At 42.3% G+C, this 20,684-nt stretch overlaps 1 protein-coding gene across 1 annotated transcript in view; it reads left to right on the top strand.

The window, feature by feature from the left end:
- cadm4 (cell adhesion molecule 4) overlaps window positions 1-20,684 on the top strand; it is a 302,572-nt gene that overhangs the window by 193,654 nt on the left and 88,234 nt on the right. The window contains 1 exon segment of the mRNA XM_080425842.1: window positions 6,449-6,595. Coding sequence (XP_080281968.1) covers window positions 6,449-6,595 — 147 coding nt within the window.

Below are 20,684 nucleotides of genomic sequence, written 5' to 3'. Positions count from 1 at the left end.
ACAGCATGCATGCGGGTGTAAACAAAATGACCTGAGAGAAAGGCTTGGAGTCTGACCTCAGCATAATCAAGCATGATTATCCACCAGCTGCCAGGACGCATCAAAAGAAGCTCCTTGCAAACTGTGCCTCGGTCTTAATCCTCGCCTTGTTTGTTTGTTTGTTTGTTTGTTTAGGGGGGTCAAGTCAGTGTGGTGCAATATTCTGTGTTTGGTATAGAAAGCATCTGTAAATTGTGCGTAGTATACATCCTTGTGCACAAGCATGTATACTGTAGCCCAGTGGTTCTCAAAGTACTTGAGGGGGTTCCAGGGGGTCCCCAGCTAAATGATGGATAGGAACCAAATGGACCCTTATGGGTCTGTAACTCTGAGAGTGTACAAATGGAACCAAACGGGTCCATTTGGTTCCATTTGTACACTCTCAGAGTTAAATTAACATTGATTTTACAATATGAATTGGGGTCCCAGAGAAAGAAATGCCATTAAATGGGGGTCCGTAGCCCTAATGCATGTCAAACTAGGGTCCTTGAAATTAAAATGGTTGAGAATCACTGCTAGAGCCGTAAAAAAATGTATCTTCTCTTATGGGGGTCCCTGGCATATCTTTTCAAATGGGGGTCCGCGGGCTAGTAAGTGTCAATTTGGGGGTCCTTGACATGAAAAGGTTTGAGAACCACTGCTATAGCCTATAAATGCCAGTGATACTGAGAGTTTGTGCTGTACACATGGGCATGAAAGGGACACAGACGGCCTATAGCAACATTAAAAACAAAGCAACAGACAAAATCTGAAGTTAAAAAAGGAGAGAAAGTGGAGAGGGTGTGGTGGGTGAGAGAGCCTGGTGATCAGGGAGTGAGATAAAGAGAGAGAGTGGAAGGGAGAGGGTAGAGAGAGGTACATAGGGGGGTGGGGAGAGGGGTGAAGAGAGGTACATAGGGGGATGGCATGGAGGGAGAGGGGTGAAGAGAGGTACATAGGGGGATGGCATGGAGGGAGAGGGGTGAAGAGAGGTACATAAGGGGGTGGCATGGAGGGAGATAGGTAAATGAGGATAGACAGAGGAAGAGGGGCAGAGAGGGGGAGAGTGACGTTCAATTTCCACTTCAGCCGAGATGGAACAGTAACCTTCAATACACAGCACTTAAAACATCCTTCATTGTCTCCCTGTTCATCAAACAAGAGCCAGCTGTGTGTGTGTGTGTGTGTGTGTGTGTGTGTGTGTGTGTGTGTGTGTGTGTGTGTGTGTGTGTGTGTGTGTGTGTGTGTGTGTGTGTGTGTGTGTGTGTGTGTGTGTGTGTGTGTGTGTGTGTGTGTGTGTGTGTGTGTGTGTGTTTGGGGGGGTGATGGAGATAAGGAGACTGAAAGAAAAGGGATGTTGAGTAAGTGTAGGCGTGAGGGAGAGGATGTGGTGAATAACTCAACAGTATACCGTATGGAGAGTGTGTTCTGAGTGTGTGATTAAAATGTGAACCATTATAATTGCCATCATTCATCCTTAGAATACAGATATATGCCAGTGCACGAGCTCGCGTTTACACACACACACACACACACACACACACACACACACACACACACACACACACACACACACACACACACACACACACACACACACACACACACACAATGGCTGATTCTTCGCTTGCAAAGATCATAGAGGGAGTTTTGAGTTTGGGGTCATTTTGCTTTTGCTTTGAGGGAGGCAGAGAGAGGGCCATGGGACTGCTTCTCATCTAAACATCAACCAGGGTGATTGATACGATAGGAAGGTTTACCAGAGTGTCTCATAGGCCTCCAGAGACAGAGTCTGTAGGGTGATGGAGAGACCAGCATCCATCTTCTTCATAAAGGGACTGTGGCCAGTGTTGCCAGATTCTGTGAGAGAAACAAGTCTAGTAAAACCAGCCCAAAAGAAGCAACTACGGGCCACATGAGCACTTAAACATATACATCAGCTATTTGAAAATAGCAGATCTACAAGCTCACAACGCGTCGCGATGCGACGCGTTGTGAGCTTGTAGATCAGCTATTTTCAAATAGAATCTTGCGGGGAAATTATAATAAGCAAATCTGGCAACCCTGACTATGGCACCATAGACCAGAGTGCCGTGCGTGGCAGCAGAGAACTGTAGAAATGTGCGGCGTCTTCATTGTGGCTCCTTGAGTGTTATTGGCTACACCTGTGGTTTCTCAAACATTCATGTCAAGGAGGACTCCCACATTGATATGCACTTAGCCAAGGACCCCCATTTCAAACCACTTTGTGCCAGGGATTCTCTCTCCATAACAATTTAGTTGTTAAAGGTTTTCAAGATTATTACATTTTGGCTACTTTTCACAATTCTTTGAAAATAGCCAGTCTACAAGCTCACAATGCATTGAGACACATTGTGACGCTTCTAGATCTGCTATTTTCCAATAGCTGACGTATAAACGAGGGTTCAAGTGATTAAACTGATTTTGATGCTATATTTAAAAAAAAAATCTGGATCCCCCTCAAGGACCCCTTGGGGGTCCTCGAACCCCACTTTGAGAACCACAGGGCTAGACGCCCCTATATCAGCGTGGGGATCGATGGCCTGAACCTGCAGCCGAAGCTTCATGTGTAGTTCATGCAGCCAGACAGTTATGATGGTGCCAGCCTCTTCACCATGCCAGGAAGCTGTCCTCTATACTGTATATATATACTGTATCTTGGCACAGGATGGTCACCTGGTCTGTTGGTTCGTTTCAAAAGCCAGCTGGGGGTCAATCACTGGGTTGAGACGCGTGTGGAGGAGGCATTCCAGGAGCTTTATAGAACACACACAGCATGCAGAGAGATGGGCAAGTATCCCTTATATAGCCTTATTTGACTTGGGCAGGGTGATCACCTTGGCGCAGCGCCAGGTCTTTGGCAGCTTCGAGCAGCGGGAAACATGCTCACATGCTCCAGACATGCTAGAGTCCGGGGACCACCAGGGGGGTCTTATGGGTCTGGTAACTCCGAGAGTGTACAAAAGGAACCAAATGGACCCCTATGGGCCCATTAGTACACTCTCAAAGTTAAATTAGCACTGAGAATTTTACAGTGTAGATTGGGGTCCGAAAGCTTTTTAAAAAAATGTTCCATTTGTACACTCTCAGAATTACAGGACCGTATTGGTCCATTTGGACCCCTGCGGGGACCCCAGACCAGACGTTGAGAAACAGCGTGCTACAGCCTATCCGTGGGAAGTTGCCTCCTTGCCTTGGTGTGTTTCATGTACTCCATGCGGACGCCATCGACCCCACGGTGCCTCGACGCCTCTTCAGCCATCGGATGGCCATGCGGCTCGATTTCTTGTGTTGTGAAAGCGTTGGACAGGATGGATGGATTGGCTGCCCGGGGGCTCAGTGCAGCTTGTGGACTCTCGTTGATTGCCCGGAGGGACGACTGACTGCTCTGCGATTGACTAGTTTGTTGTTAGGCCAACCAGCCAACCAATGGTGTAACTTCATCACTCAGGGACTCAGTCAGACAGAGACAATCACATTTTATAGGGCTGTGGCCCCGCTGTGGTGGTCTTGCCAAAAACATTGGCTGCACTATAGAGTAGCAATACTGGGGCCTGTAGACTCACTACAGTTTCTCATACAAAGTGCTAAACCACTTGTTTGCACACATTTTTCTAATAGTAATAATAATAATAAACCTTATTTGTATAGCACTTTAACAGAGTTACAAAGTGCTTCAACCCAGCATCAAAGATACAAAAAACAAAGGAAGAATTGTGCTATAAACCTAATAAAATGATAGAAGTATAAAAAGTGTGCGAGAAACACAATGAAAGAGCTCAAAGGAATAAAAGGTGTCTGAGAAACATAATAAAAGAGCATAAAAAGATAAGAACAGCCTGTAACCCGGTAGTAAAAGCAAGTCTATGAAAGTGTGTAAAAAGAGAACAGTGAATTTGCTATAGCCTGATCTCCTCAGGCAGGTCCTTCCAGAGTCCAGGGTATACCTCGTCTTCAATCTTCACTTTTACATCCTGTAAACCATGTGATGTGACAATAAAGTTGATTCTAGACTTTGAACGACCATATAAGGGTCCTGACCCAGGATCTCTGGTCCAATGTAAACCTATAGCATCCCAATTCTAGGGCGAACATGCAGTGAAAACAGCTCTACAAAAGATCTACAAGCTCACATATCCACCTGAGGGGACCTTGAATTAAAAAGTTTGAGAACCGCTGGGCTACTAACCAATGAAGGGAGTCTAAAGTTGGTGTAACGTGCTCAGCGCTTCTGGTGTTAGGCTGCTGCATTCTGAACTAATTGGAGACGACGGGCTGGCTTTTTCCTTTTTGAAGCAGAGTACATAGAAGTTGCTGTAATCCGGACGGGAAGCAGATGAAAGTGTGGCAGATTTTTTTTCTAGATCAGCAGAAGTTACAAAAGGTTTAATTTGAGGAATGTTTCTTAGCTGGTAACATAAAGGTGTTTGGACAGGGTGCTGTTGTGCGGGGGGGGGGGGGGGGTGTCTCTTCTTTCTTTGCACAAACTGGCTCACTAATATACACGCTCAACGGGCATCGATCCAATCTAATCGACGCAAAGTGAAAATGATCAGTTATCAGCAGAACGGTGTTTGTTTGTCAGTATCAATGCATGTGAACACCACATTGTTCTCAAACTGCATACGTAGTAACTTACTACTGATAGCTAAAGATTGGATAGGGGGTAAAGGGCTTTTCACACGAGAAGAGACTGAAGTGCCTAGTAATTCATTTTCGATGAGAGGCCAGCGTTCAGGTATATAGGGAGGAGTGGGCAATCTGACAGGCGGAGCAACAAGGGGGCGCACTCTCGCAAAACTGTCACGTTGGTGCTCGTTTCGCGCACACCCGCGACAAGAGCTGGATTGTGGGCAACTTTTTTTCTAAGTGCCATGCAGGAAACGGATTTGACACACGCTGAAGCAAGGCATAGATCGCCTGGCGTTTACTTGCAGAGCGATTTATCTGTCTGTGTATTGACATGAGGAGAGCGCAGTGAGGCCCCGCGCGCTGATCCATGCATCTAAACATGCATGGTGATTGTTTTACAGAGTGGTTTCCTATAATTGTTGGATTATCACACTGTAAAACAACATCTAAATAAACTGCAGTAGCCTAAACACGAGGCTACACTATCACTATGTCATCCTCTGAAGCCGTGTAGTTTTCAGTTTTTAACCCATTAAGACCTGGGGCCGATTCTACAAATACCTTCTAAATCAGTAGTTTTCACAAGATTTTTCAAAAATTGCAGATGTACAAGCTCACAGCGCGGCACGAAGTGACGCGCTGTGAGCTTGTATATCTTCTATTTTTGAATAGCCAACGCTAAAATCTAAAATGACACAGATGCTTTCCTGGTTTTAATGGGTTAAACATGCCACGCTAACGTTTAGCTAACGTCTATTGGCAGGTGTTTCTAAACGTGTCCTATTCTATGAATTTAATTGCGAGTGAATGGCAAAATGGAACGCTATATAACTGAGTTGACAGTGTCTCTATCACTGCTAAGCATTCATGCCTTTTATGTTATTAATGATTTGACCATGTTTTAATCTGCTTGGCAATCATTAATATAGCTCCGGCGATAAAAATCCAGTGACGGACAAATCTGTAATAAAATTATAGTGGTTGCTTGTTGGTGAGCTGATGTAAATATAACATGATTGTGTTAGCTGAGCACGTATCGATCGTATAGGCCCCTGAGTCTAATGGAATTGTTATTATATCTTGGCACAAAATGTGTGATTTCGAAAAAAATATCAAATCGTTGTCTGAAAGAATCTATAGTATGGTGTTTGTGATTCACACCACTACTCACTAACATACATATACTGTAGTTCCATTTCAGCCATAGCCAAATATGCCAGCAGTCTATCACGTCGGTACTATGATCTCATGTTGATGGCTATTCAAAAATAGCAGATCTACAAGCTCATAGCGCGGCACCGAGTGCCGCGCTATGAGCTTGTAGATCTGCTATTTTCTTTAAATCGTGAACATTTGTGCAAACCTTTGAATATATATATATTTTAAATACATAACATTTTGGCGGTCCTTGACATGAAAAAGCTTGAGAACCACTGCATTAGGGGTCATATTTGATGACATCCTCGATATATTTGGATTCCCGGATTTATCAGTATTTTGTGGACAACCGCTGCATCTGACCGACTTCCCACTTGGCACATGACTCTCTCGGGTCCTCTGCCATACACACACACACACACACACACACACACACACACACACACACACCAAGTTGGAAGGCGTTCGGTCGTACAGGTCTTGAGATATGCGGGGGACACACGCATGCAGAGATCCCCGCGCATTGAAGCGCATGTGACGCCTTTATAAATAAACTTTACCTTACCTTGCCTAACCTCTCTCTCTCTCTCTCTCTCTCTCTATCTCTGTGGTCACTCAGCACGCTGTCAGGCGGTGCAGGCGGAGAACGTGACGGTGTTGGAGGGAGGCACGGCGGAGATCTCCTGCCGCCTGCAGAACTACGACGGCTCCATCGTGGTCATCCAGAACCCTCGGCGACAGACCCTGTTCTTCAACGGCACACGAGGTGTGTGTGTGTGTGTGTGTGTGTGTGTCTGTTTGTGATAGGGATGTCATTATTATGCAAATCCACAATTCAATATGACTTTAGATTTCAGGGTCACGATTTGATTTAAAAAAGATATGATACTTTTTTATCTTTCAAAAAACATACTGACGGCTATGGCATCGTTAGAGGATTTTGGTTTCAAGGTTTGCAGAAAGAGTTTTTCTTAATTTGTCACATGCATTTACAGTACAATACAACTGTGACAGTTATACAGCCTCCTCAAAGATATAGACAAAAATAAAAACACAGTGAGAATATCAAAATAGTCATAATAAGCTAAATGTAAAAAAAGTACAGTACAAAAAGCATACTTTGCAAAACAGAATAAAAACAACATAAAATTGCATCTGCACAACCATAGACTAGACTAGTGAGGCTGTAATCCAGTACAGTGACAGTCTGTCTCTATATCAATACTCTATAGTTATATCATAAATAGCTCAGTCACATATAGGTGGCTATACTATATGTAAAGTGAGCAGTGCGGTATAATAATGAATACTGTGGATGCACATGTGATGTTCCCTGTATATGTGTGCCGGTGTGTGGGAGTCACAGTCCATTATAGACTACAGTATTCCTCACAGTTTTGAGCTCAAGAGACTTAACCCATTAAGACCCGGAACGCATCTGTGTCATTTTTAGATTTGAGCTAAAAAGCATTATTTTACACTTTGGCTATTCAAAAATAGCAGATATACAAGCTCATAGCGCGGCACCGAGTGCCGCGCTATGAGCTTGTAGATCTGCCATTTTTGAAAAAAATAGAAAATGTGTGCAAATCTTGAAATATAGACATATATCTTGAAATATAGACATATACCTACATTTTGGGGTCCTTGACATGAAAAAGTTTGAGAACCACTGACATAGTAACATAAGTTTTTTCAAAATATATTTTTTTAGAAGACATTCTAAAAACTGACATTTTGTAGAATCTGCCTCAGGTCTTAATGGGTTAAGCCGGATAGTTGCGTGCCGGTGTGTACAGGGAAATAGCTGATCTACAAGCTCACGACGTGTCGTCGTAGCACGACGCGTTGTCAGATTGTAGATCTGCTATTTTCGCACAAACCTAGTATGAATCAGAGCTCATAGCTCGGGGATAGAAACAGTCCCTGAGCCTACTACTACTACATCAGCCCCCCCATGTTCCCTTTGACCAGATGGTGCTGTAGGCAGGGTGAACAAGCAATTGTTGGGAGTGACAGGGCTCTCCCTGATGACCCTCTGGGCCTTCACCCTTCTCCTCTGGGTGTAGAGTTCCCCTGCATTGGCTGCCAGCTCAATTCTGGTCTTAATACTGCACTGTTTTAACCAGTGGTGGACAAAGTACTCACTTTGAGTCAAAGTTGAGATACAGTACTCCTGGTCCATATTACTCAACTACTCAGTGAAAGTTAAAGGGATAGTTCACCCAAAATGACTTTTTTTCTATCTATTAGTCACCCCATGGAGACTTGAATTCATGGATATTTTTGTGTTTTTGTCGCATTCCTAAGCCAATAATTTGATGACTAGCGGACCGGTAGACAGCGGTTCCGGTAGGAGACACAAAGGAGACTCTTTGCGTCTCCTACCGGAACCGCTGCCGGTCATCAAATTATTGGCTTAGGAATGAGACAAAAACACAAAAATATCCATGAATTCAAGTCTCGATGGGGTGACTAATAGATAGGGGAAAAAAGTCATTTTGTGGGTGAACTATCCCTTTAAGTACTGTAGTAGCCTACTTGCTTTTAAACATACAGTATTTCAAAAGTACATAGTATTCAAAAATTAATTTGCTTTAGTTTTTTTTTGCTTTGTAAGTAGTATTTGTATTTATGTACACGCACACACACACTATACAACAACTAAAGACTGCTTGTCAACGTGCCACATTGATAAATTGCTCACACTGTTTAAGGTCAAGTCAATATGAGTGTGCGCACGCCACACAGATCCAATCAAGTCCTGTTTTTTTTTTTTTTTTTAAACCATATGTTTATTATTTTTAAACAAAATTATAAGACATGACAAGACAAACCTTACCCAATATTTAGACATTTTACACAGAAGCAGAAACAAAACAACAAAAAAGACCGGACACCAAAATATTTTTTTAACTAGAAAAAGTGCTCCTCAGAGCACAGGTCTCCGCCAGGTCAGGTACGTTATTGTGGCCTCCTGGTGGCGCTATAATAGGCCAATGTGAAAAGGGTGCCATTTATTCTTAGGTCTTTCACGGCAATCAGACACTGCATTCATGATTTGAGGCATTTTGCGTTTTGCTAAATTAGACCTGCTGGTGGCGCTATAACAGGCCAATGTGAAAAGGGTGGCATTTCTTCCTCGGCCTAGTGGGAATGTGCGTGTGAAAATTCACGGAAATCGCAAGCTGCGTGCATAGTTTGAGGCTTTTTGTTCAAAACAGACCAATCCTGCAAACTTTGGAAGCCAACCATAGGCAATGAGGATGGAATATGGGAAATCGGACAGATTTGTGTTGATCACATGACTATAGAGATACTGTGTACCGATTTGCATGACGTTTGGATAAAATCTGTAGGAGTAATGTAAAAAAAAACAGGCCCATGTGAAAAAATTGGGTCAGAGGTTCTGAATTGGCATCCAGGGAGTGTGTGTGCACAGTTTCGGAGCGACCGGGCCAACGGTGCCAGAGATTAGCTGTTCACTTCACACACAGACAGGACGGACGGACGGACGGACGGACGGACAGGGGCGAAAACATACTCTCTCGCCATGCCTTTCGGCCTGGCGGAGACAATAAAACAGAACAACACATAGGGCAAATGCAACAGCGTCTGACAAAGTGCATAAAGTCACAACGGGTTTATGAGGTATTTCCATTATCATCATTTCGAAGCATGTCAATCAAGTCCTGTCAATAGTGCATGGAGGTTTTGGGATGCATGTTTTTAACTATGTCTAAAAGTTTAGTTTTGTGCATCCAGTAGCAGCTAGATGTGCCAGCACAGTGAAAGTTGACAAGTGATGGATTGTGGATTGTTTTGGTGAGTGAAATTCAATGTTGATTTTTTCTCCCTCCATTATATAACTTTCTGAGTTGTGTGGGGAGAATCATAATGGAGCAGCAACAATAGCCTCGCTCCCCTATTAACTAAAATGGTGATTTTACTCACCTCCAGTGCTCTACCTATAGGCCTATTCACATGCAATTAAGTCTGGAATATGGGTCTGGCTACAGATTACTGAGGACATCTTTTGTTACATTTGATTACTAGTCTTGTTTACAAACAATAGGGAGAGCAGCTGTTCATGTGTTCAGACTGATTGAGGAAGAATTGTTGATCATACTGTATATTGATCCGGAATAAAAAGTTCAAATTGACTTAAGTATGTTTTATATTTAAAAAAAAACATCATTTATTGTTCAAAATAAATGTTGGTAGAAGAAATTTCCCACTGATAATTTGCCAGGCAAAAGTATTAAACACATATATGAATTGAAAGTATACATTATTTTTTCCATACTTGTATTTTGAGATGAAAACAAAACTGCAAAAAAATCTAGTTGCTGCATTCAGCAACATGCACGGTGCCAAGGAACACAAACTATAATATTTTTCAAGGTCTGTCAAGGATAAATGTGTGTTTTATGCGTGTGCGGCTACATGTAAGGTCTGTCATGTACGGGTGTGGAGCCATGCTTGGAGACCAATTATGTCCCCAATGGACCCTTCGCTAAACCCCACCCCAAAAGCGATTGTCCAATGCCAGCTTAGCAACCGTTGTTAGCCTGGCATATGTCTGGCAAGCTTTCGTCACCTGCCATAGCTGTCAATGTTATTTCGCCCGCACACACACAATCATTTGCAACATAATAGCAAGAATAGGAATACCACGATAACGCAATGGTGACTATGAACCACGTACCCAAACCCGTTGGAGGCTGCTTTTCCCAAGCTGAAATCTGCACTTAAACTGCAAGGCTGAATATGGCTGTGTTGTTGAACACATACACAGCTTAACGTCAGAAAGTTACACCACACAACTCACTCGCCCAGGTGGTGTCAATAATAGGCTACTAATCACCGTAATCGTAACAAAATTCAGAATCACAGCGCTGCCTGTTTCGGATTCCGCACGTTAAAGTATATTCATTCATTTGTTCGTCTATTTATTAACTGCTACTGTAGTCTTACCCTGCGGTACATGAAAACTCCTGTTACAGTCATGGATCAACTTCAACCTGGTGTTTGCACTTTCTCCATTTACGGTCCGTACATATATATAAACGTTCAGATTTCAAATATAAATTGCTTACCCTATGGCCATGGATGTTAAAATGATGCACGGGACTCTCAAAAGTACCCGTATATTCTGTATTGTACAATAAAAAGCATTTTAATCCGATCGGTGGCCATTTTCTATGTTATAGTTATAATGTATCAGAGTGCAATACACCTACCAACCGATAGGGTCGCTTAGTTGAAAGCATATGGAGAAAATGGCCACCGATCAGATTAAAATGCTTTTTATTGAACAATACGGATGATACGGGTACTTTTGAGAGCCCGTACATAAATGTAACATCCGTGGCCATGGGATAAGCACTTTATATTTGAAATATGAACGTTTCTGTAGATGTACGGGCTATAAATGGAGAAAGTGCAAACACCAGGTTGAAATTCATCCATGACGGTCGAGACAGACGACCGTCGTGTATCCATGGCTATTACTCCCTCTCACATTTCCCGTGTTTTTAGTTTATTGAAATAATGTCATGCACATTTGTCCAGTGCATAGCCTACTGCAGGCCTTGTTGACTAGATTTAGAAGAGATTTTGAAGCTATTGCTGCTGAAATGATCGATTATTTTTAAGGGGAAAAGCCGTCATTTAACATGCAAGTCAATGGGTGAGAAGCAGAGATTGCCAGGCGCTGCCAGGCCTGGGTGTGACTAACTTCGCACCACCAGTCACAGAGTGGAGTGGGTGGGGCTTAGCGAAGGGTCCATTCTGACATCAGTGAAGACACCGTGACATCATTCACAAACTGCATTCCTAGGAACTTGCTGTCCACAGCTACAGATCGCACAGGGAAGTCATGCCAATATTATCCCTTGTCTTGTTTTTCCAAGTCTTGGTGTCACAGATGGAGGAAGTTAATTTGCCAAAGAGCTCAGCTGTGTCTTTAGGACACCTCGTCGCACGGCTCCACGTGACGAGACCGTGCAGAGGCCTCATACGAGGGCCGATTGTGTCTCAGCGGCACCAGCAGGCTGTCTCATTTCGTTCAAATCATAGACTGTAAAAAAGAAATGGACAAAGTGACGCCCATAGACTCCACAGACTGTAAATGAAGCCTATTTTTCAACGATTTCAAATCCGCCATCTTTCTACAGTATATCCGGTCCCAATATGCAAATAAGAAACCGGAAATTAATGAATGCTATTGGTTGGGACCAGAGCGGGGGTGGGGAATGAATGCTATTGGTTGTGTAGCTTGTCAATCAAATCATCACACGGTAGCCACGCCCCCCTACAGCATACCCTACTATTTATCATCAACTTTTAAATAAATAAGACCATAATTTACCAAAACGCATATCACGGTGATTGAAAGAAGACTTTAAACTAGCGACTGCAGGCATATAGTATTTATGACAATGTTTATTACGTAAGTAGTATAATAAATAATTACTTAGAGTTCAATATTAGAGTTTTTATCATTCCTTCCACAAAAAAGAACCCATTTAACACCCCTTGGTGGAACAGCCGACCAAGATAGCTACTGTAGTTTTTTTTACTGTGATTTGCATGTTGTCAGCATTTCGATTTTGTCGGGAGACAGGCAACAGCGCAGTCAGTTCAGTGTCAGGCCTCCGGTCTGACTTTTCCCCCAATGAATAAGGAGTGGAGTTACAGTGTCCCTAATCTCTCAAAGAATTATTTTCTTAACTGAATGGGTTCCCGGATTGCATGCAGTGTCCCTCCACCTTATTTCAAAGTCCATATAATGAATGGATCAGTTGGATCTCCACTCCTACATTACTGTACGTGTGATTTCCCCCCCCGGATCCGTTTTCACACTCTGGCACATTGCAAACTCAACTCCTGAGAAGGATTATATTATGTTATGTCCAGATGTCGGCAGTGAGATACAGTCCGTCTCTTTAAATGCTTTCTTCAGCTCAACTTCCTCCGAAGTGTATTCCTTGTCCAGATAGCTTGAAAATTATATTTTTTTACGACAGGGCGGTCATACATTGAATACACCGAATTTAACTCTGATGTGTGGACAAATGGAACCAAATGGACCCCATCCATTTAATTCTTTGGTGATAAATCAGCACTGAGGTTCTCAATGTCAAGTGCGTAGACCACCAGGGGTCCAAATGGACCCTTACGGGTCTGTACCTCTGAGTGTACAAATAACCAAATGGACCCTTACAGGTCTGAGGAACACAGTATAGATTAAGGTCCCAGAGATAAAAAATTAAAAAAATTATCAAATGGGGCTCCATGGCCTAATACATCATCAACCAATTAATTAAACTCATCGGTGCTTATTTAACTCCAAGAATGCACAAATGGAACCCTGAAACGACATGAGAAAGTGGTGTATAGGCTGCAGAAGAACACTGCTAGTGGTGCAGTCTTTTTAGGTAAAAGGTGGCAATTACCAATTTTGTGAGGTGTAATGGGAAAGGTGATGTGTAAACGGAAAAGTAGTGTAACTAGCTACGGTTGGCAGGGAGTAATAAGTAAAGTAATAATATTACATTTGAAAAGAGTAACATATATAGTTTTTGAGTAACAAGCCTTCAGGATTGCACCAACCACAGCTGTAGCAACAGGGAAGCAATGGTGGAGGAGAACACGGTTATCATTTTCTAAATACCACTGTTGTGTCACAGAATGTAGTTTTATGTACATTTTTTGTTGTTGCAAGAATTTAGATGTTCAAACTTCTGTGGTTGATTCATCAAGAGCCAACTTGAAAATTAGCTTGGAGTTTTTCCTGAGATGTGAGGTCCCGCTTGTATGCGCCTCATCACAATCTAACAGACCGGGCGGTCAGTGCTCATGTACCCCGCTGAGAGACGCCTTATCTCAGCTATAGCAACGTTTGAAATGTTCCCGCTGGCTTCTGATGTCTCTGTAGTTGTTAAATATGAGATATAATTTGTTGTGCGTATATCTTAACGGGCAATCTTTGGTTTCAACTCCTCTTTGGTAGATTAGACTTTAGAATCGCTGCCTCTGAGAGAAAAAAAACTGGGGGGAAAAAATGCTTGATTGAACGTGTTTACTTTAATTCAAGGGACATCTGAGGAAGCCAGCAAGCTCATTCTCTGGAGAGTTGCCGAGTCTCTTCTCCGGCAGGAGTAATTCATTAAAAAAAAAATCTAAGTGCTTATTAATATTTATCGTGCTTTATTCGTGCTCTCTGTCATACATGATTTCTTACATGTGTTCATCTACTCTTTATTTTTTAATTGCATTAATACTATTCTGGTTATTCATATTTCATAAATAAAATCTGAGGTCCAGACTTTAGAGACTGATATGTCTGATTTATAATATTAGCCCGAGTTACCTTTGTGAACTCTATTAGTGGTAATAGTAATAGTAGTAGATGTGACATTGGTCATGTGAAAGAAATATGCTGTTTTTATAATAATTGACAGTTATTCAAATGCTGTATCACCAGACTGCCTATAGTACATTATTAATGCTGTGTTATTAATTTCATCGTACTACTCTACTCTACTCTTAATTCCCTACATATATTGCACAATGAAACTAAATTAGTAGCTATAGTGGTGCCTTAGGTAAACAGTGGCACATTGTTTATATACTTTTATATAAGGCTGTACACTCAAAGTGTTGGCAGTCATCTGCAGTTAAACATTGCATGGCGTCATATTTATAAAGATAACATCGCAGTGCACATCATGAGCCTTGCACAGGCCAACAGCATCATTGACTTGTATGTAGCGTAACTGATATCAGCGATCAAGCCAACCATCCATCTCAGTACAGACATGTGAACAGTATTCAAATAATATAAAATACATAATTTGCATATCTCAAATAGTTTCCCACTGCCTTGTGGTTTTCTACTTGTCTCTTATCGTTTATTTTGAAAGCCAAGCCCTTCAAAACTAAAGTGAAATGTAAATAGACACAGTCATGTGTCTGCTCCAGCCTGGGCCTGCCCATGCAGGTTCATCGGTCGCCAAGAATTCAGCGGACTTGGACTTGGACGGAGTCTGGAGCCGGGCCTCAGCTGAGAAGAAGAACCCAAAAAGAGATTGGGGACTTTGCCGGCGTGGCACACAGTCATACTGGCTCATTTACCGGTGCACTGACTACAGACCTATTCCCTCCAGACTTCAAATTTTGACACGTCTCTGTGGTTAGACTGCCCTAACTGTGAAAATGCAGCACACAGCGTCAAGTCAAGATGACTCTTTCTGCTTTACTTGTCGAGATGATTCTTTCTTTCTTTCTTTTCTTTTCTTTTTTACCACTTTTCATTGGATTTGTGTGGTCGATCATTCTTCCCGCCTACATGTGGATTATGTGAGAGAATATGCACACATGAATGCAGTGTGTAGATGTGCGTGGAAAGAATTTGCATGAGCGAGTGAGAGGGTGGTTAGAAGTGTGTGTGTGTGCGTGCGTGCGTGCGTGCGTGCGTGCGTGCGTGCGTGCGTGCGTGCGTGCGTGTGTGTGCACCTTTTTGTTATTCTTCCCTGAGGCTATGGTCGAAGCCAGACTTTTTAAACCCATTAACTATGCCTCACCGGCGTTCACACATTTCCATTTTTTCGGTCCAAATGTCCTCGCCTCCACAATGATTTCGCATTACCATCAAATAACTGAGTTATTTGACTGTTTTCTTTTTTTCCCCTTCTCTTGTCTACTTTGTGAAAAACAGAGACACTGCTTCGGCCCATTCTAAAAGCCTGGCATTAAAGTGCTCAACGTAATCCTCCGTTAACCTCCATTACATTTGCGATCACTGCTCATTACAGCCGCTCATTAGAGAGCAGCTTTGCGGCTATGATGTTGCTTGCATCGCGAAAGGCGGCTTTATTGGCGAGTCATTACCATCGTAACTGATAGGATAACGAGGCATTGTGCTCCGTCGTGGAAGGCCTCGGGGGTTGTTCAACATCAACCGCATAGGTTTTCTTCTCAGGTTCAGGTTCAGGTTGTGTTATTTTGTATCCGTAGGTGGATTTGGTTTCACTGTAGACAAGGCATCCATCTTGACACTAAAGGGTTGGTTGTTCCCCAAACTGTGAGCCAGAGCCCACTTGGGACCGACATATAATAGGCAAAACACTAAGATTTTAATTGTGAATATTAATATTAAAAAATGAATGTAAAATATATGACATGGTATGTTTTCTTTAAAATCTTGAAAAAATGTGTTTTCATAGTGTTATCAATAAGAACTTAAAGTAGGCTATACTACGTTGGTTCCGCATTGATCAAAGCCGCAACAAAATAGATTGATTGATCATTAAAATAAACACGCTCTGAAAATGCACCTGGTCCACCCATCTGACCACTTAACACATTGAGTGCCAGAGGTTTTTTAAAACAGGGTACAGCCAGTGCCAGCGTTTTTTTTACTGTTTATTGGCGATCTTTTTAGAGCTGCAGAAGCCACAACGAGGACCCGGATGTAAACAAAAGGTGTCAGGGCGATGGCCAAGGGTCCCGTCTAACGACTCGAACAATAACATTTCTACCGCGATCCGCCATTGCAGAGAGATTGCCCGTCGAAAATGGCTTGTTTTGACCACAAAAAAAAAGATATGGAGATACGGACATTTTTCTCAAGATCCCATCATTGGGGTTGGATGCACGTCTATTTTTTTGGGATGGCGTTACATCCGTCCATTCCCTTTTAAAGGGTCCTAGGATCATTCCTATGTTGCGTCAGACCGCCCTCTTGTGGAAAAAGACAATGGCACTCAATGTGTTAACATGGGAGCTAATCGGCTGCAGAGTTAAGATTTTCAAGTGGGCTCTGATCCAGAAAAGGTTGGGAACGGCTGCACAAGGCTGCGCGATTATGGCTAAAACTATTTTTTAAGCTTCATATTGAATTGTAATAATGATTATATCTTAATGTCTCTGTTGCTCATTGTGCTTAGCGGTGCCATATCTTTGGTCAAGTGCTGTGTGATGACCTCTGTGACTGTATACTGGTCTCCTGGGAGCCTGATGGATGTGGAGGGTTGTACTGTATAATGTTCTGGTTCACTAGTAAAAGCCTACACACCTCTACTGAAGGTTAAAAGATTGATTAACACAAGAATGGAAAGTGCAAACTGTGCAGGTGAGGTTGAGGGACCTGCGGGGGGGAAGGACAAGGCACAGGGTGAGGAGGGTGTACTGGTCAGAGCCCTCTATTGGAGAGTTGCGTCAATGAGGGGGCAGAAACAGCGCCGGTCACGTGGTTCATGTAAACTGGAAATAGTGACAAACGCTCATAGACTCCAGTGCATTCCGTAAACTTCCGGTTCAGAGCTTTGTCGCTATTGGACTCTGGAGTGGTTGGTTGTCATCAGTACTGGTGGAAGAAGTACTCTGTGTTTTTACTTAAGTAAAAGTAGCAGTAAAAGTACAAAAGTATTGGCATCAAATGTACCAAAAGTAAACATTATGAATGGCCTATTACCAATTTCTTTGTTTTTTAATTTAAAAGAAATGTCCAGCTTGTTAAAAAATAGCAGATCTACAAACTCACAAGATCATCTATTTTTCAATAGCCGTAAATCAGCAAAAAAAATTATAGAAAATATGATATAGGGCTTTTGTGATAATAATCTAAATCTGCAAAGTAACTAGTAACTAAAGCTGTCAAATAATTGTAGTGGAGTAAAAAGTACAATATTTGCCTCTGAGGTGTAGTGGAGTAGAAGTAAAAGTATTGAAAATTGGAAATACTGAAGAAAGTAAAAATACTTAGTAAATGTACTTAGTTACTTTACACCACTGGTCAATCTGAATTGCAGGTGTATTCACTGTGACTGCACACAGGGAGTGTCAGGGATACATAAAGGGTGGCCTTGACTTGTGTTATCAATTTAATTTACTTTCAGCTTTGAGTTATAGTGCGGAAAGGAGGACAAGGCACAACAGCTGACCAAAAAAAGATGTTTGAATTAATTGCCAAGTTTCATAAACAAGGTGAAATATGGGTTATGTTGCTACAGCACATCTGAGTGATGGCTGCTGGAACAAAGCTATTTTTGTACTGCTTTGTTCTCTACCTTGGGGCTATAAACCTCTGTTCCAGAAGGGATAAACTGGAACTAACGAGGTTGATGATGGTAATGATGATATTATTATTTTCAGACACAAATATTCACAGCTGTTGCCAAGCTGTGGGCTTGTAGATCTGCTTTTTTTTTTTTTTACCTCGTTCATTAATTGCAATCAAGGCAAACATTTGAAATAATCATGATATTGATTTGAAGTTATATTGCTCCAGCCATCGTTCCGGGGGCCACAGTTCTCACCAGGTTGTTTTTTGACCTTGCTTGTTTCCTCTTTCCAGGCGGAGTCTATCTCAAGGCTACTTTAGTTCAGTCCATTTCAGGTGAAATCAACTGCAGTTTTTCTTTGCTCTACGTCTCAGATAGTGCTGGAGGCAGTTAATCAGTCAAGTCAAGTTAATTTAAAGTCACAATTGATAACAAAAAAAAGGTAATTTAAAGTCGGGAATTTGCCAAACTTTCCTTAGATTGGGGTGCTGCCCGTTGATCTCTTTTTGGGGGGTGGGGGGGTGAGGCTAGCATTTTCTTCTTCATCAAAGTTTAATTTGTATCGAAGATTTGTAAAGCGTGTTCGCAGGCTAAATGATTTATGGATGAAAACAATGGCAGAGACAAGCGCATCGAGGTTGTGGCGTTTTTTAATGGTCTGGGACTATAGACCCAGGGCTTCTGTGATGGTTCAGAGTGCAAAAAACAGAATGGCTGTCATTGAAACGACCCAGTGAATTGCTAGGGTTCGGTAGAGAGGACGTAAAAAAGGGCTAGCGTAGAGGTTTACACTGTGGCATGGCCTTTCCTTCACAAATCACGTCACTCTTGTCACATAATGCTTTGTCACACACACACACACAAGCCAAGGGTCCCGTCAACAGTATAGTGCCTGGCTGTTTGTCGCCAGTTATCTTTCTAAACCAGGGGTCTTCAACGTTTTTGCAGGCCAAGGACCCCTTAGCTGAGAGACAGACGAAGCAGGGGCCCCCCACTACATTGTTTACAATTGTGTTGCAGATTAAACCTTTTCATAGATCTCATAGAAATCTATGAAAATCTATGAAATAGCTTCATTGACTATCATCAGTGTTGTGTAAATTAATGTTTTTTGTTAATTTCAGACACATAACCACTTAAACCTTCAATACTTAGTACTCGATTCGCTCCTTTTCCCCCTACACCTCTTTGCCAAAAATAGCCGACCTACAAGCTCACAACGCCTCGCAGCGCGAGGCGTTGTGAGCTTGTAGATCTGCTATTTTCGGCTAATGTTCCCCATAGAATAGGAATACAATAATACAAGTGGTTAAAGGGATTGTTGGCAACATTAAGCCTAAATTTGAAAAATATCTATATATATATATTTTGCATTTTTTCCCCTCTATCAGCCACTATATAATGATGCTGGGGTGTTTTCCTGCATTGAAACACAGTCCTCTTTCTGAAATCCGTATTTCCCTACTGTTTATGTTTGTCTCGGGCCGTAAATTAACGCACGCATGTGCGCATCCGTGCGCGTCCGTGTCCGTGTGAACTTTTTACTTTCGGTTTTAAAACGCTCTCAAACTTCGTTTTTGAGGCACATAATTTACTTTTCAGATAGCGTTTGGATATAATTTAGTTGTTTAACTTCATATATGTGGTCAATTTGTCATGAAAGAGCCTATTTAAAAATAAAAATTCAGAGAACCGACAGGGGCGGGCAGTTCCGCGAATTGTATCCGAATAAAGTAACCTATATTCGGCATGGCCCGTTTAGAAGTCCCCTTAACTCTATGGCAGTCCTCCCTGCGTCACCCCCTGGTGGTCGGGGAAACGAACTGCTGGAGTTTTTTTCTTTGTTTATCTCTGAATCGCCTACAATCCCTTTAATGAAACAAAAACATCACACAAAGATTTGGCTGTATATTGGCTGTAGATTTTGGCCCTGTAGTAACTCTGAGGACCCCCGAGGGATTCCCGGACCCCCTGTTGAAGACCCCTGTTCTAAACCCCCACATCACCACCCCCAACACTCTGTTGGCCTGTAGCCTATCCTCCAGTCTGTCCTTGGCCGCCCCCTGCAGCTCCTTCTTTTTTAGTTCCTTCTGAACAGCCTCGGCCCCCTCAGTGTCCCCCCCCCCCCGCTCTGTTCTTCCTGTTCAGCGGGGCTTTAATGTCCCCCCATTGATGCTAGGGGCTTGTTGTTTTGTAAAGCATTTTTTTCTTGGTGGCTACAATGCTCTCCTCATAGAACCTGATGTAATAATAATACAGTGGGAGAGTCCATTGATGTCCTCGCGGTGGACCCTCTTAACACAATAACTGCCAAAGACGTTTATAAACGTCTTTGAGAAATTAGCTGTTGCCTGCCAAAGACGTTTATAAACGTCCAGAAAAAAAAGAAGAAAATAAAACCTTTTTTTTTAAATTTTTTTTTTAAAAAGATTCTCTAATTAGGCCTATTTTAGTTTTGACATTTTTTCGATATTCAAAACGAATAAGGAGATAACAATTTCCAAAGATTTGCTGCTCCATTCACTTCAATGTTAAAATTCAAACGGACAAACAATTCACATTGTTTTTTGGTTTAAAACTACTGGTTTTGAGCTATTTTCAAACATCAAACAACACATGTCAACGAGGTCACAATGACCTCGTTGACATTTGTGAAACCACACCTGAATCTCCTCAGTGATTAGCAACCATCAGGGGATCAATCATACTGGAGGAAAAAATGTTGTGGCTACTTGAAAAGGTAACAAAATCGTTCAAAACCCTGGCAGAGGCTACAGACTGCTC

This window comes from Gymnoscopelus braueri (genome assembly GCF_963280865.1).
Source record: "Gymnoscopelus braueri genome assembly, chromosome: 4".
Taxonomy (NCBI): domain Eukaryota; kingdom Metazoa; phylum Chordata; class Actinopteri; order Myctophiformes; family Myctophidae; genus Gymnoscopelus; species Gymnoscopelus braueri.
The sequence above is the reverse complement of the archived record's forward strand: the minus strand, read 5'-3'. Positions and strand labels throughout refer to the sequence as shown.